General features: G+C 45.4%; 2 protein-coding genes and 1 non-coding gene across 3 annotated transcripts; 2 read left to right on the forward strand and 1 right to left on the reverse strand.

Annotated features, from left to right (window-relative positions):
* Positions 1–1,048: 1,048 nt before the first annotated feature.
* On the forward strand, positions 1,049–1,182 carry LOC132528305 (U11 spliceosomal RNA). Its single transcript, XR_009543184.1, has one exon. It is a non-coding gene; the product is annotated as a U11 spliceosomal RNA (small nuclear RNA).
* A 2,275-nt stretch (positions 1,183–3,457) lies between these two features.
* CCR4 (C-C motif chemokine receptor 4) lies at positions 3,458–4,626 on the reverse strand. The gene has a single exon (XM_060164086.1). It carries the CDS (start codon positions 4,624–4,626, stop codon positions 3,547–3,549), a length of 1,080 nt encoding a protein of 359 aa, XP_060020069.1. The 3' UTR covers positions 3,458–3,546.
* Positions 4,627–10,773: 6,147 nt separating this feature from the next.
* On the forward strand, positions 10,774–11,232 carry LOC132528070 (transcription elongation factor A protein-like 4). The gene has a single exon (XM_060164088.1). It carries the CDS (start codon positions 10,774–10,776, stop codon positions 11,230–11,232), a length of 459 nt encoding a protein of 152 aa, XP_060020071.1.
* Positions 11,233–12,377: the final 1,145 nt, after the last annotated feature.

The following is a 12,377-nucleotide window of genomic DNA, read 5'->3' on the forward strand; positions in this document are numbered from 1 at the left end:
TCCTGGTAGATGGTGCAGTGAGCGGCCCTCCGTCCTGCATGGGGTGTGTGGACGGCATCCCACAGCACCCACTAACAGTCTCCTCCAGCCCAATGCAGGATGGCCACTGGCTCAGGAGCTCAAAACTGCTGCCTCTTAGGTCTATAATTTTTCTTTTGTCTCATCTTTTCCTACTTTGCTCCTCTCCCCCACCTGCAACGTTCACTTTAACTACAAAAACCTCCTCACCACTACCTGACCACACAGTGTGCTCTTGACACCACACCTGCCTTTTCATGTGTGATTTCATCAGCATAGAATGTCCTTCCTCCCTTCCATTCATCCAAATCATGCTCTTCTTATAAAGCCGACTTCAAAAGCTACTTGTATTATAAAATTTGACATTGAATCGATTTCTCCTTCATTTGGGGTCCTGAAGCATTTTGTTTGTGACTTTGTTATCCTATCTGTCCTGCTTGCACTATAGTCGATCTTGTGCTTGTGTTTTCCCTTCTCAGATTATAAATTCCATACATACAGAGCTCACTCCTTTATCCTATATTCTATCCATTACCTAGCATCCGGTTTGGCACAAAACAGACTCTCAACAAATAGGAATTAATTGCATCAAATGTCCCAAAGTGTTATGAGAGTTTCTTAGGAATAACCTACCTAAAGATCTGAAGACCTTTTGCCATCACCCTGTATTCTTCCTTCTCATGGGAAGCAGGTAACACATCTATTTAATAGAATTTGAGTACCAACTACGGGACAGATCCTGACAGGGCTATTTCTTATTATTCTTTTTGTTGTTTTTGTTGAGGTAAAATTCACATACTATAAAACTAATCATTTAAAAATGTGCAATTCAGTAGCATTTAGTACATTCACAATGCTGTGCAGCCATCACCTCTATCTAGTTCCAAAACATTTACATCACCTCCAAAGCAAACCTGCTTCTTTTGTTCTTAAAGAAATTACACCTAGCCTGTGTTCCCCAGAAGCGAGGCATATTGCAACAAGAAAAGGATGGGTCTAATGTCTGAAAACTTATTGTTAAACCCACCTTAAAAAGGGCTTCTGTTGTGAGTGGCACACATAGGGCAGCTTGCTTGTTCTTTGTGCGGAATCAACATCAAGAGATTTTGGAAGCATAATTTTTTGGTACTTGGGCAGCTGGTGATCATTGGTCCTGATGCCCTCAAAAAAAAAACCTTTGTGTAGAAATCAAGCTGGCTTGCTTTCTATGTTTCTGTTACTGAAGGGGAAGAAGGAACTTTCTTTTCAGTGTTCTGAGAGGATTATGTTTGGGTATCACCAGAGGTTTTAAATTCCCATCCTGAGGGGACACCCCCTAACTTTGGAACAAGGGAGGCCCTGAGTGACTGGGGGTGATAAATGACCCTACCCTCAGGTGGAGGGGTGGTAGCTGTGTGGTCTGCACTGCAGCCTTGCTTAGCATTGCATGCGATGGACAAGGAAGGGACAGTAAAATCCCTTTGGCCAGTCTTTGTCTTTTGGTGTCCTTACTGGGGTTTGGGGGGTTTTTTTGTTTTGGCCATGCTGTGTGCCATGTGGGATCTTAGTTCCCCAACCAGGGATCGAACCCGTGCCCCCTGCAGTGAAAGCTCGGCGTCTTAACCACCGGACTGCCAGGGAACTCCCTCGGTGTCCTTAAATTTCTGTCTCCTTGTGATTAAATGAATGAAATTACAAGCTCCCTCAGGAAAGGGGAGGCAGTCACTGGCTGGGAAGTTCAAAACCACACTTTATCTATGACTAAGGAACATAGATTCTTTCAGTAATCATCTTATTTCTTTTTTTCAATCACTCTGAACTATATTCTGCTTTACAGATGCGAGGAAACTGAGGCTAAGAGAGGAAAGTAATGTGGTCAGACTCACAAGGAAACACAGAGGTAGGATTTGCAGACCTTGCCATATGGTGCGGAGGTTTTCTAAGGAAACACTGCCTAGGAACCCGGCCCACCCCCACTCCTTATCCATTCTAACCTCCAAGCGTTGTTGTGACAACACATAGCGACTCCTTTCCCCATCCCAAGTGGTGATCTTAACAGTGAACCCTTTAATTCTTCCTCTCGGGGACATCCATCTCATCTATGACATGTAGCAAAGATGATTAATCGAGACAATTGGAATATTAGTGGCTCAGATTCTCATCCCCATCAGGAGACCAAACACACACATACCAAGGAGAAACCATACACAGGTTTATTTTATTGTATTTTATTGTATTTCTACAAAGGCAACATCAACTTACCCTGTTAAAATCACTTCTGAAAATAAATTTTCTGGAAATGCATTCTTTATAAATGTAAAGCGTGCAATAATGTGTAAATTTACAGAAACATTTTAAACTGGTTAACTCAGGTAATAGTCTGTAAAATAGGTCTTGTTTCTGGAGATAGTACAGGTATCCCTAGACTTTCTTAAAGTCTTTACTTAATTCTGATTAAGGCTGTACGAACAGAGATTTATCTTAATGGTGTAAAATGATTAATTACATAATTTAAATGACCTGTAAGAACTTTTGAGTCATCCAAAAGTTAAAAAGCAGGGCCAGTATTTTAAAAGAGAGGATGACACCTTGGAAAGTCATTTTTATGCCACATCAGCGATAACTTTTCGTGGATTATTCTTGCCTCACTTGACGGCAGGCACTTCAAAATGATTAAGGAAAAATTGTCATACTTGATTAGTCCTCATCATTTTTGGTTTTGAAGGAAATGTTTGTAAATGAGTAAAAGACCCCAAATAAATGTGTCTGGGCCTATGTATTATTTTTTAATTTGAATATTCATCTGTTATAATTAAAACAAAACATGTCCACAAGCATATGAAGCTGTGTTTGGATTTCCACAAGTATGTTTAGATTTGTTAATGCCTTGTATTTCATGTTTGGAAATCAGACCATGCTAATGCCTTTTTCTCCTTATGATTGTAATCAGCATTGAAAGCTTGGCTTCCATTAACAGGTAAGCCTTTACAATAAAAGAATCAAGATCTAAGTTCATTACTTCACTATTCGTTTCTGCAGACACCTGGCTACGTGGAGTACACCATGCTTCAGATATATTCTTAGGAAAACACTGGGACAGCATGCCGAAGTTTTCTATATTGTTTCACAAAAAGCTAGAAGTTAATGAAAGGGCTCATTTTCACAACAAGAAGTAGAGATTTACTCCCCCAGTCAATTCTCTACAGTCCCCTCTAGAGAATCCCATGAGTTCAGGTTAGAAGGGACTGGTCTTCCCTTTCCAAAATCATCCAATTCCTCATTGAAACACTGCTCAGAATCCTCCTCGGGTTTACTCATCCCTGCAGGAAAGCCTGGTGCGAGGAAGGACACCTTGGTCCGGGTGAACTCTGGTCACACTGAACTTGTACTTGGCAGGAAGTAAAGCTGACTGCAGGGTGAGAAGCCCTACTTTTTGCAGTGGATATAATTCTTCCCGGTACTTGTTCAGGAAACTCTTAATACAATACAATTTTAAATAAGCTCTTAATTTGAGAAGCTTATTAACTCTGCTTTTCGCATTTTCATCTTTTACAGAGCATCGTGGAGATCGTGGTCCACCGTGGACTGTGTGTAAGATGAGCTGGGGGTGTCGGGGTAAATTGGGAGGAACCTACAGTACTGGCAGAGCACCAAAGTGCCCCGGCAGGTTTTGAAGAGCTGTACGATGTACTTGCGAAATTTCTGCCCCAGGAAAAAGTAGATGACCGGATTAAGGCAGCAGTGAACAAAAGCCAAGGTCTCTGTGGCCTGAATGGCATAGTCCAGGTGCCTCTCAAAGGTGCAGTCTTGAAGGACCTCCAGCTCCACCAGGGTGTTCAGGAAGAGCACCACGTTGTAAGGGGTCCAGAACCCCAGGAAGAGGACCACCACAGCAAAGATCATCTTCACTGCCTTGTTCTTCTTCTCATTTTTGCAATGCTGCAAGGTCCTAATGATCATGGAGTAGCAGAACAGCATGATCCCCAAGGGGATCACCAGCCCTAGAACGTTGATTTCCAGGGAGCTCAGAACCTTCCACCTCGTGGAGTTGAAAGAATACTTGGTTTTGCAGTAGGTGTGGTTGTGCTCAGTATAACACGTGCTGAACACAAGGCCTGGGAGGGAGGCGAGCACAGCCACTGCCCACGTGGCCACGCTGGTGATGACCCCGTAAGTCAAGGTCCTCGCTCTCAGGGAGAAGACCGCGTGCACAATGGCCAGGTACCTGTCAATGCTCATGAGTGTGATGAAGAATATGCCACTGTAGAAGCCCACCGGGTACATCCAGGAAACTAGCTTGCAGAGGCCGAGCCCGAACACCCACTGGTCTGCGGCATAGTAGCCCCAGAAAGGGAGCGAGAGCACAAAGAGCAGGTCCGAGATGGCAAGGTTGAGCAGGTACACGTCGGTCATGGACTTGAGCCGCTTGTACTTGAACAGGACCAGAACCACCACAGAATTTCCAAGCAGACCAAACAGAAAGACCAAGGAGTAGAGGGGGGGCAGGAAGAGCTCCCCAAATGCCTTGATACCTTCCTTGGTGCAAGGTTCGGGGATGCTTTCATGAAGATAATAATTGTTATAGATGCTTTCATCCAGGGTGGTGTCTGCTATACCCGTGGGGTTCATTTTCAGATTTACAGGCTTCTCACGGCAGGTCTGAGCCCAACCAGAAGAACCTAATGAGTGGAAAAGCCAACAAGATTTCTATCAGAACAAAAGCAAATCAGAACGGTGCTGCGTACAGAGCACAACTGCTTCGTATTTTGCCCAGATCACCATACAGTTTTCCCAACCTTCCCACATTGAAGGGCTCAGGTCCTTGAACTGAAGGGCAGTACAGCCGAAGTGAAATAATCCTGCCCTTTGGAGGCAGATTCCAAATTACAGCTCTGTCACTTTTTCTACCCCTCTGCTGGGAGCTCTGGTTCTCCTGTTTGTAAGCGGGGGTAGTAAAACCTCTTTATCAACAAGAGGTTTTTCTTTTTTTTTTTTTGAAGATTTTTTTTTCAATACAGGGACCATTTTTAAAGTCTTTATTGAATTTTGTTACAATATTGCTTCTGTTTTATGTTTTTTGGCCGTGAGGCATGTGGGATATTAGCTCCCCGACCAGAGATTGAACCCGCATCCCCTGCACCAGAAGGCGAAGTCTTAACCACTGGACTGCCAGGGAAGTCCCAATGATGAGGTGTTTTTCAAAAATATATTTCTGAAAGTTAGTCTGGCATTACTGAAATCACTCGCAAGAATGACAAGACTAGCTGACGTGCCCAACAGAACTTTATCCAGGGCCTTTCTAACATGAAAGCCAAAAACAAAAAATTAAAAAAAGATTTAAAAATCTATGCATGTTTCCCCTTCAGACTGTAACACCAAAAATTCAGTGATGACTTAGGTAAATCATCAGGCTAGAAGGGAACCAGGTTGGCCTCTTGCCTTTATATAAAAATTCTGGGGGCTTCCCTGGTGGCACAGTGGTTAAGAATCCGCCTGCCAATAAAGGGGGCACGGGTACGAGCCCTGGTCCAGGAAGATCCCACATGCCGCAGAGCAACTAAGCCCGTGTGCCACAACTACTGAGCCTGCGCTCTAGAGCCCAAGAGCCACAACTACTGAGCCCACGCGCCACCACTACTGAAGCCCACGCGCCTACAGCCCGTGCTCCGCAACAAGAGAGGCCACCGCAATGAGAAGCCCACGCACCGCAATGAAGAGCAGCCCCCGCTGGCCGCAACTAGAGGAAGCCCGCGGGCAGCAACGAAGACCCAACGCAGCCAAAAATAAATAAATTAATAAATAAATCTATTTAAAAAAAAAATTCTGGGACTTCCCTGGTGGTCCAGTGGTTAAGAATCCACCTTCCGATGCAGGGGATGTGAGTTCGATCCCTGGTCAGGGAACTGAGATCCCATATGCCGCTGGGCAACTGAGCCTGTGCGCCACAACTAGATTGCCCACATGCCACAATGAAGCTCCTGCGTGCCACAACTAAGACCCAATGCAGCCAAATAAATAAATAAATTTTTTTAAAAAAAAGAATAAAAGAAAAGGGGGCAAGGACCAAGAAAATATTTCTTTTTAAAAATTCTAGGGGCTTCCCTGGTGGCGCAGTGGTTGAGAGTCCGCCTGCCGATGCAGGGGACACGGGTTCGTTCCCCAGTCCAGGAAGATCCCACGTGCCGCGGAGCGGCTGGGCCCGTGCACCACGGCCGCTGAGCCTGCGCGTCCGGAGCCTGTGCTCCCCAACAGGAGAGGCCACAGCAGTGAGAGGACCGCGTACCGCAAAAAAAAAAAAAAAAAAAATCAATCTTACACACTGAATCCTATCAGAGTGGGAATTAGCAGGACAGATCTAGAAAAGGCACATCATAGCCAGAAATAAAATCTCTACCTCGCCAACCACCCTCATTTCTTATCTAAATTGGCAGATGAAGAGGTTACCTTCTTAAAGTTATTCACACGTCCACATGTGAATCGGAGCAATGCAGGAGGCTTTCCAACTCAAAGCCACCTCCTCTTGCATCCTTCTTAGTGACACCCTGATATTCCTTATCAAAACCCTTTCACATTGTTCGATAATTCACATCTATTCCCCATCTCCCACCCTGACCTCCACACACCCAAACACCCAAGCTACGTGTTTCTCAAGAGAGAGGTTTTGGTTTATTCCTGCAAACAGATGCTGAAGACCTGGGGCATCTCAGGGTCTCAAAAAAAAAAAACACTGTGTTAAATGATTATCAAGTCTAGTTAAATGAATAACAATTCTAGCCTTCCTCCATAATTTTACCAGTGAAAATGAAAGGAATAAGAGAGACTGAGGTGTTAGGAAATTATCAGAAGAAACGAAAGTCAACACAGCTGGTAAATGTCTGGAATTATTCTGCAGGCCTTATTTGGCAGGTGTTTCTTGACCTGGGGGTCTTGATAGAAGCCAGAAGCGGAAAAGTGTATATGCTGAATGAAAATTAGCTGTGTGTTCTGAGCCTGTGGCTTAGGCCACATGTGTGCAGGAGGAGAGCCCTGTATGTATGTGAGAGCCAGTCAGATGAGGGCTGGGAGGGTGGGTTGTGTGTGAGCTGCAGGACAGGTGCCAACAGAACGACCAGCAGGATGACCAGGATGCCTGAGTGATAGGGTTAGCTGTGTGGCTGGGCAGCTTTCAGCGCTTCCAAAGTCCACACACCTGTGGACAAAGCAATGCAGGGCCTGAGGCCCTGGGAACGTGTCCCCTCACCTGCACCCCCCTACCCCCCCAGCCACACCGGCCCCTTACCTTGTGTTTCTGAAAGTAGCTCCAAGGCAGGTCTGCGAGGCAGTGCCTGGCTTGCTCAAGAAGCACGGCGCTAAGAACGACAGGAGCCTTTGAAGGGCTCGTGGCTTCCTGTGAGCACCAGCTCTGTTCCTCATCCATCTATGCTGAGTTCAAGTGGGGTTTTTTGATAGAAGTAAGAAGCAGAAAATGAGTGACTCTTAGCTTGGGTTCAGGTTAAACTCTTAGTCACTCATTTCCCCAAACTGAAAGCTGGGAAGGTTTGCTCTCTGCAAGATGAGGGAAGTTAAGTTTTTCAAGAGAGAAACTTTTAAATGTTTTAAAATTTATTTGTTGGATTTTTAATTTAAATTTTTTCATTTTAGCTGGCTATGTGCTGTAGAAGTGATCTTTATACTCTGGATCAGTGGGCTGTTTGTTATTTCCCCATCATGGATGTACAGTGGCCAGCAATCAAGATATTCAGTGTTCTCTAAACAGTGGGATCTGAGGAGGTCGGAGTGAGAGGCCAGATTTATTTAAGAATAAGGATAGTCAGGAGGAGAGAAAAGTGTATTCAAATGTCTGGCAGTGACGTGGAGGCCCTAGTCAACCACATTCAATAAACATCCTCAGCCTGGTGTAAAGTGACATGACAACAAAGCTCTAAGCCCTTTTCCCAACAGGAAGAGCCCTCCCCCAAGCCCCTTCCACTGAGAAACAGCAGAGCTTCCCCTGACAGTGCTCCTGGCTGAGAGCTTCTTCAGGTTCACGTACCCATCGTAGCCAAGGAGCTGACATCAGTCCTGAGTCTTTTCTATATGGTATCCTGCCAGCTTCTGCCAGCTCCCAGCCATTTCCTTCTATGTGTCCACAGTTGCTTGGCTCTTTGGTTCAGCTTACAAGAGCCACAAATGTCATTTTTCCTGAGGAATTTGCATAAATAAGAACTGAAAAATTGAGCTAGAGTGGTGTTTATCAACCTTTTTTTTCCCATTATCACCCCTCCCAAGGAGTCTTTTTGGATTTTTTTTCCCTAGTCACCTCCCCATGATATATTTTAATACCACAGATAAATAGGGAAGTTCCCTGGTGGTCTAGTGGTTATGATTCAGTGGTCCGGGTTCGATCTCTCGTCTGGGTACTGAGATCCCACAAGCTGCTCGGTGCAGCCAAATTAATAATAATAATAATACCACAGATAAATAGCAAATCTGCTTATGTTTCATATATATATGCAAATATATATGCTTTATATATATATAAAAGAGTAAGGTTTGTTTAGGGTGGGGGGAGTTGCTTCTGGCTTCTAATGGGAAAAGACCAGAAATGCTGCTTAAAATCCTACCGCACACAGGCCAGCCCTCCACAATACAGTCATCCAGCCCAGAAGGCCAGCAGTGCTGAGGCTGAGGACTCCTCAGCTAGAGTAATATTCCCACCTGTGAACTGTGGAACCAGATTCATAGAAATCCAGTGAAAAGGAAATAGACAAATAACCTTAGGGAATGCTGGGCTTGGATTCAGGTTAAATACAGTTCCTTACGGCAGTGCTTTCCAGTGCTAATAGTATCATGAACTCTGGAAGCAGATGTAGAGTAAAAATGTCCCAGATATATTTTGTTGCCAGAGCTGACACCATATCCTTGCTCAAAACCCGCCAACCCCTCCCTTGGACAGGAACATGTATCTTTAAGTCACAGGGTCTGGAGACAAAAAAGCGGAGTTATAGGAAGAGAAAAACAAAAGCCCAGATAGAACCAGCTGGAACCAAGATGAATCTGACCTCCAGCAACCCCTGAGCCTCATTCTATGCTGATTTCACTACTTCAGCTACTAAATGACACCCCTGCTCTAGGCGATGACCCAAAGTTGATCCACGTGTGCGAGAAGCTCATCCGTAAACAAAGTTCCCGCTTCTCCATTCTCAGGCCATTTAATAAAGCTTGCACTGCATCAATCTCAGCTTCGTTTTTGTTTCTGGCTGCACGAACCTGAAACTTCCCTGCTGAGGCAGGGGGCCTCGGCTGGGCTAGGGCCCGAGCAGGGGTCCATACGACCTGATTCGGTAACAATTTGACCAGTAAATCCATGCCCATTATACAGAGTAACTTATTTTTAGAAATGCAGAGCCTGAGGAAGGTTCCACCATGGAATTAGAAGCCTTGAGGGACCAGTTACCCTGGGCAAGGCCATCTGAGCATGTTGTGTAAGTCTCCATGGACCCTCCATGGAGGGGGGAGAAGTGGTAAGGTCTAGAACAGATGATATCTGGATGTCCAAATTGTCATCAGTGGTAGTTGGTCGTTGTGGGTCTGGAGATGGTCCCTTAAAGCTAGTTGGTGCTCCCTTGACTGACTGGCCATGTGACAGACACCTGGCCCCATGAGTGGGGATAAGCCCAAGCTCCAGGGTCCATGTTAGCTAAGGGCACTTGCTTTTTGAGACCTGCTCAGTCTGGGTTTGGATCTCAGGGCCACCATGTACCAGCTATACGACCTCAATTTTCTCATCTGTAAAAAAGGGTGATAAAGCCTGAGGATTGTGGGAGGATTAATGACCTAATGTTTGTAAAACACTTAGCATGGTGCCTGGTACAGATATGTGCTCAAAATGGCACCAGCTGTGAAAATTAGTAGGATAAATAAAACATACAGGAATAGCTTTCTCTCTTGAAATGGGTGAGCCTGGTATGTTGCCCTTAGCCATAACTAGGAATCCAGGAAATATTTTGATTTAGACGCAGCGGGCCACAATCAATTTCTGAGTTGCTATTCAGGTTAAAAGCAGGTTTCAGGGCTTCCCTGATGGTGCAGTGGTTAAGAATCCGCCTGCCAATGCAGGGGACACGGGTTCAAGCCCTGGTCCAGGAAGATCACACATGCCGTGGAGCAACTAAGCCTGTGAGCCACAACTACTGAGCCTGAGCTCTAGAGCCCGCAAGCCACAACTACTGAGCCCACGTGCCACAACTACTGAAGCCCGCACACCTAGAGCCTGTGCTCTGCAACAAGAGAAGCCACAACAATGAGAAGCCGGCGCACCGCAACGAAGAGTAACCTCTGCTCACTGCAACTAAAGAAAGCTCGTGCACAGCAACGAAGACCCAACACAGCCAAAAATTAATTAATTAATTTTTTAAAAAAAAAGCAGGTTTCAGATTTCCAAGTTGCAAAGGTTACTGCCCTGGAGAAAGTCAGTCTTCAGGTTTGCAAAGTAATAATGATAGTGTCCTGGAGAAACACTAAATAGGTTTTCCCTCCAGTAAGGAATTCAAAACTAAACAATATCCCCACCCACCAAAAAAAAAAAAAAAAAAAAGAATAAAGGATGAAATTTTAAGAATCCAGAGAAGCCTGCTGTCGGACCCAGCGCCGTCTGGGAGCCCCTAATTGTTGCTCCAGGTTCTTTCAGGTGTACGTGTCTGTTGTTCCCAGTGCTCTACTGGGCTAGAGAAAGAGGAGGAACCTGTCCTGAATCCTCGCAGTGAAAATGAAGGAAAGCCTGAGAACCAAGGCAAGATGGAAAACAAAGAACAGCCACTGGTTGCGGGAAAGCCGGGAGTAGCTTGTACTGTGGAAGACAAGGAAAAGTTAGAAAACAAGGGAAGGACAGATCTCAGGGGAAAGACAGAAGATGAGGAAGTACTAAAGGATAAGGAAAAGCGAGAGAGTGAGGCAAAGCCAAAAGAAGGAAATCCAGAGAGTGAGGGAAAGCCAGTGAGCGAGGGAAAGCCCGTAAGTGAGGGAAAGCCAGTGAGCGAGGGAAAGCCAAAAGAAGAAAAGCCAGCCAGCAAACCAAGGGCTGCAGGAAAGTGCCCAGCTGGGGATGATGTACCCAGGAAGGCCAAAAGAAAAGCCAACAAGGGGCTGGCTCAGTGTCTCAAGGAATACAAGGAGGCCATAAACGATATGCATTTGAGCAATGAAGCGATGATAAGAGAATTTGACGAGATGGCCAGGGTGGAGGATGAGGTGTAGAAAACCAGACAGAAATTGGATGCAAAAAAGTTTACAGGACCCCTTCCACCCGAGGGGCCCAAGGGAACTCAGGGGTGGCTGCAGGGCCCCACAAAGGGGCTTTGAAGACATTCCTTTTGTGTAGTGCCCCTGGCAGGCATTTGCAAGGCCCTATGCTTTATTTAACCTTATGCTAATACTATGCTTTAGGTGTCACTCTCTTTATCCAACTGCAGCCCTGTGTGTTTCAGTAGCAGATTTTCATCCATTGCATGGAAAAATGTTTATGGTGCATTGTAAAATGTTTTAAAAACCAGTTTTCAGAACCATATATACGGCATCAGTCCATTTTTGTAAAACTACAAAGATACTTGCCTAGTGATCCATGTACAGAAAAAACTCAGAAAGCTGTGTCTACTAAAAGATTAACAGTGGTTTAAAAAAAAAAAAAAAGAATCCAGAGAAGGGAGGTGGTGCACTCAAGGCAACACAGCCAGAGACACAGTCAGGGCTAACGCCTACCCTCCTGACATTTTCATGGACAATATCTTTTATTGAGCTAAGTTTCTGAAACCTGACCAGAGAGAAGGTGACCAACAAAAAAATACCCAGAGCAAACCCACCCCCAAAGCAAGGTGGTATGTCATATGCTGCACAGCACAGACCTTCAGCAAGAAACAAAGCGATAGCGTGAGCCTACAGCGCCCCCTAGTGGACCAAACCTTATTTCACGACCAAAGACATCAAAATACAATCCCCAGGCCACAGGTACCGTAGCCACCCAGCATGTCTGACACTGGAAGGCAAAAACTCCCAAGGCCTACAGGAGGAGCTCCATGGACCTCTGCTGCAGAGCAGAGGTGATAAAGCATCCAGAATTTGGTGTCAGACCTGTTACTTACAGCTTAAAATGAGAGAAGGCTGTGAGGCAGGCCACACAGGGGTTGCACCCAAGGACAGTAACAGCAAGCGAGAGCTGTAGGGGGCAACTTATGTATGGCAAGCAGGGTGGGGTTAATTAGTTTTCAAGAGTTCTCTGTTGATTGGCTAAGTTGAAAAACTTTGTAGGCTTGGAGCAGAGGAGCTGTCCCTAGTCATCTATTCCCAGTCCCCAGGACAATTAGGGCTGGTTCCTAGTGATCCCAGAGTACACACAAGAGGCTAAT

Source organism: Lagenorhynchus albirostris, chromosome 10, assembly GCF_949774975.1.
Source record: "Lagenorhynchus albirostris chromosome 10, mLagAlb1.1, whole genome shotgun sequence".
NCBI lineage: Eukaryota > Metazoa > Chordata > Mammalia > Artiodactyla > Delphinidae > Lagenorhynchus > Lagenorhynchus albirostris.

What these genes read in the sequence shown, in the direction of transcription:
- CCR4 (XM_060164086.1), bottom strand. Translation starts at nt 4,626, where the DNA reads ATGAACCCCACGGGTATAGCAGACACCACCCTGGATGAAAGCATCTAT.
- LOC132528070 (XM_060164088.1), top strand. Translation starts at nt 10,774, where the DNA reads ATGGAAAACAAAGAACAGCCACTGGTTGCGGGAAAGCCGGGAGTAGCT.